This window comes from Limulus polyphemus, unplaced genomic scaffold (genome assembly GCF_000517525.1).
Source record: "Limulus polyphemus unplaced genomic scaffold, Limulus_polyphemus-2.1.2 Scaffold2185, whole genome shotgun sequence".
Lineage (NCBI taxonomy): Eukaryota > Metazoa > Arthropoda > Merostomata > Xiphosura > Limulidae > Limulus > Limulus polyphemus.
This window is the reverse complement of record NW_013667795.1, coordinates 33,656-36,640: the sequence shown is the minus strand read 5'-3', so window position 1 is coordinate 36,640 and position 2,985 is coordinate 33,656. Positions and strand designations below refer to the sequence as shown.

The window sequence follows — 2,985 nt, the reverse complement described above, 5'->3', positions numbered from 1 at the left end:
ACCCGTGGTGGGCAGAGCACAGATAGCCCATTGTGTAGCTCTGTGCTTAATTACAAACAAAGAAATCAAGAAGAGTGTACAATACATCAACAACAACGTATTTGCCATATCCAGGGTCAACGAGTTATTTCCCCCAATATCGGGGCTCATAACCACAGTAGTGGTTGTGTGAAAAAATAGCTAAACTAGATGAAGAAATAACATTTCATATGACGTATTTCTTTATTACTATTATTAACAACCATGTTGAAAGATACTCCCGTTTCAGATATCAAACGTTTTCAAATATCTTAATTTTCTGTGACGAGTGACGTGAATATATTATGATAACTTGAACTTAACAGAGGTCTTATCTTTCAAACCCCGTACAGAATTATTAATTGGTTATGCAGCTTACCAGCAGCTACTGTGTTAAAAGTTGGTTACGCTATATAACCTTAATAGACTAAGTCAAGCATAAGCTAAATAACAAACATAAAACATCCAAGATACTAAACATAAGCTCGAATAACGTACGTTTTTTTTCTCAAGTTTAAAGAGATGTGGAATATTACTTTTTAACCTTGACATTAAAAGCGCTTTCATTTTCCTGAATGTTTTTATGCCCATAAGATTCTCTTATCCAAATCTCACGATGATATTCCACGTGTTCTAAAACTAAAGATCTTTTGACCAATATTAACCACATTACAAGTAAAAGACTTGGTAGTTAACGGACTACTGAAGAAATAACACAAATTTAGTGACTGTCTTTCTTTTTCTTTTTTTACACTAAAACCTTTAATAATTCCCTATAACTTATATAAAATAAGATACTTTAGAAAAAACGCCTTCACTGAGAAGGTAATCAGTTACTGCAATGACGTTAAATAATGTGTTACTACAAAGACAAAACGATTAATATAACACAAAATCACAAGTACTTAAAACGAGCACCAATTTTTGTAAGTTTCAATTATTTGCATTCTATGTTCACTATTAATGAAAAATTCACAGAAACAAAATACTTATAACTCAACAAAACAACAACTAATGAAATCGTCACAAACGAATTTTCTTTTATTCGTGATATACCAGAGCATTTTACTTATGTAATTTTGTTTTACAGTTACGTAGTGGTGCAAAGTTTATTGAAATTATATTTTAAAATATTAGTGAATTTTTTATAAGTTTAAAATACCACAGAAAATATGGTCGTCATCAGAATATTTTAGTTTATCATATTTTATAAAAGTCCTACAGCAGGTACAGCCCTCAGATGCAGACTAACATATCCACAGTTTACTTGTTGTGTGCTACCACCCAAAATGGAACACAGTTGATGCGCATGAGCAGGACAGACGAATTTAAATACTGAAATCTGGTTAACAAGTCACTAAGAGGCAGACGCCTCCGCCTGCATCACATTACCAATGTTAATGTCCTCCTTGTATGTTGAACGCCCAGTCTCTGCATTAGACACCGTTGATGCTGATTTCCCCATTTGGTTACTGACAACAACAGCAAGTGAATCACTGTTTGCAATGTCTGAGCTGACAGTTATCACTTCAACCTGTCGAGAGAGAGAGAGAGAAAAAAACAACCTTGAAACGACTATGTGTTTTCATTTACACCAACGTTTAATACCGTGGGAAGGGTGTCTTTCCGTTTATATGCCCACACAATAAATAAAAAGAAACGAATTTAGAGTCAACAAACTCTGAAGTGAGTTATTTATGACTTTTATTAAACCTTATCTTCTTTTCTTAAAATTACCTTTGGAGACAAGAGATCGAAGTTTCATTTTTAGACGATAACTTAATTAAAGTCAGAATCTTGAGTTAGCGCCATCTATAATTGCACAAATGAAACTATATTAACTTTTATTTGAAACTTTAAGTTCAAATCACACTTCCTGAAATAACAACATGCCAACAAACAATTTCATACAAAGTTAAACGAAACATGAATATCTGAAAATTATTTTTATACAAATACGGTGTGTATGTGTGTGTGTGTGCCTAAAAAAAGATTAATGCACCAGAAATCAATATAATCAGTTACTCTAAGTTTTCAGGAATCCATGCTGAGCAACTTCAAGATCAAAATTAAGTTTCGTATTAAAAACAAAGTTTCACAGTACGAGATTGTACCATTACACAAAAGACTATCTGCGCGTAGCCGTCCCTAGTTCTGAATTGTTATATTAGATGAACAGCACCTAATCTATTCAATAACATCGAATGCCAAATCTTAGACAATTCTTTTGGGATTTGACTGCTATTCTTATAGCCAACATAAGACCACAAACTACAGAAACCTTTTTGGGGCAACAGGATACGAACCATAATCTTTGAATTCATAGTCTGGGCACGCTAACCACAAAGCCACGCCCGGCCCCAATAGTTCTCAAATATATTCCACCTAATAAAACTTAAGAGGATTTTATGAAATATTTATGAAATTACTAGCTTTATTTGTTTGTCAAATTTCACGTAAAGCCACTCGGAGACTAACTCCACTAGCGGTCCCTAGTTTTGATGTGATAAACTGGGAGGAAAGCAGCTAGTCAACACAACCCACCGCCAACTCGTGAGCTACTTTCATTCAGTAATGGAATTTGACCGTCACTTTTATAACGCACCCACAAGCAAAAAAGTATTTCATTATTTTTACAATAATGTGCAATATGTATTCAAAATTTTCGACGTAAAATAAATGACATATTTATTAAAGTCGTTTTTATCTTCAATATTAAATGTATAAGGTAACAACAGATTATGATCAACGTAACAAATTATACTTATAAATACCTTGTAGAAACGCAGATGTATCTAACGCTCTTACAATTTCGTTCCTGGCCCGGCATGGCCAGGTGGTTAGGGAGCTCGACTCGTAATCTGAGGGTCGCGGGTTCGAATCCCCATCACACCAAACATGCTCGCCCTTCAGCCGTGGGGCGTTATAACGTGACGTTGGTAAAAGAGTAGCCCAAGAGTTGGCGGT

The 2,985-nt window shown here is 34.5% G+C and overlaps 1 protein-coding gene across 1 annotated transcript in view; it reads right to left on the bottom strand.

The window, feature by feature from the left end:
• LOC106466201 (atrial natriuretic peptide-converting enzyme-like) overlaps nt 1-2,985 on the bottom strand; it is a 27,003-nt gene that overhangs the window by 19,148 nt on the left and 4,870 nt on the right. The window contains exon 4 of the mRNA XM_013926444.2: nt 1,411-1,552. Within this exon, the coding sequence (XP_013781898.2) occupies nt 1,411-1,552 (142 nt within the window). The remainder of the gene's footprint in view (nt 1-1,410; nt 1,553-2,985) is intronic.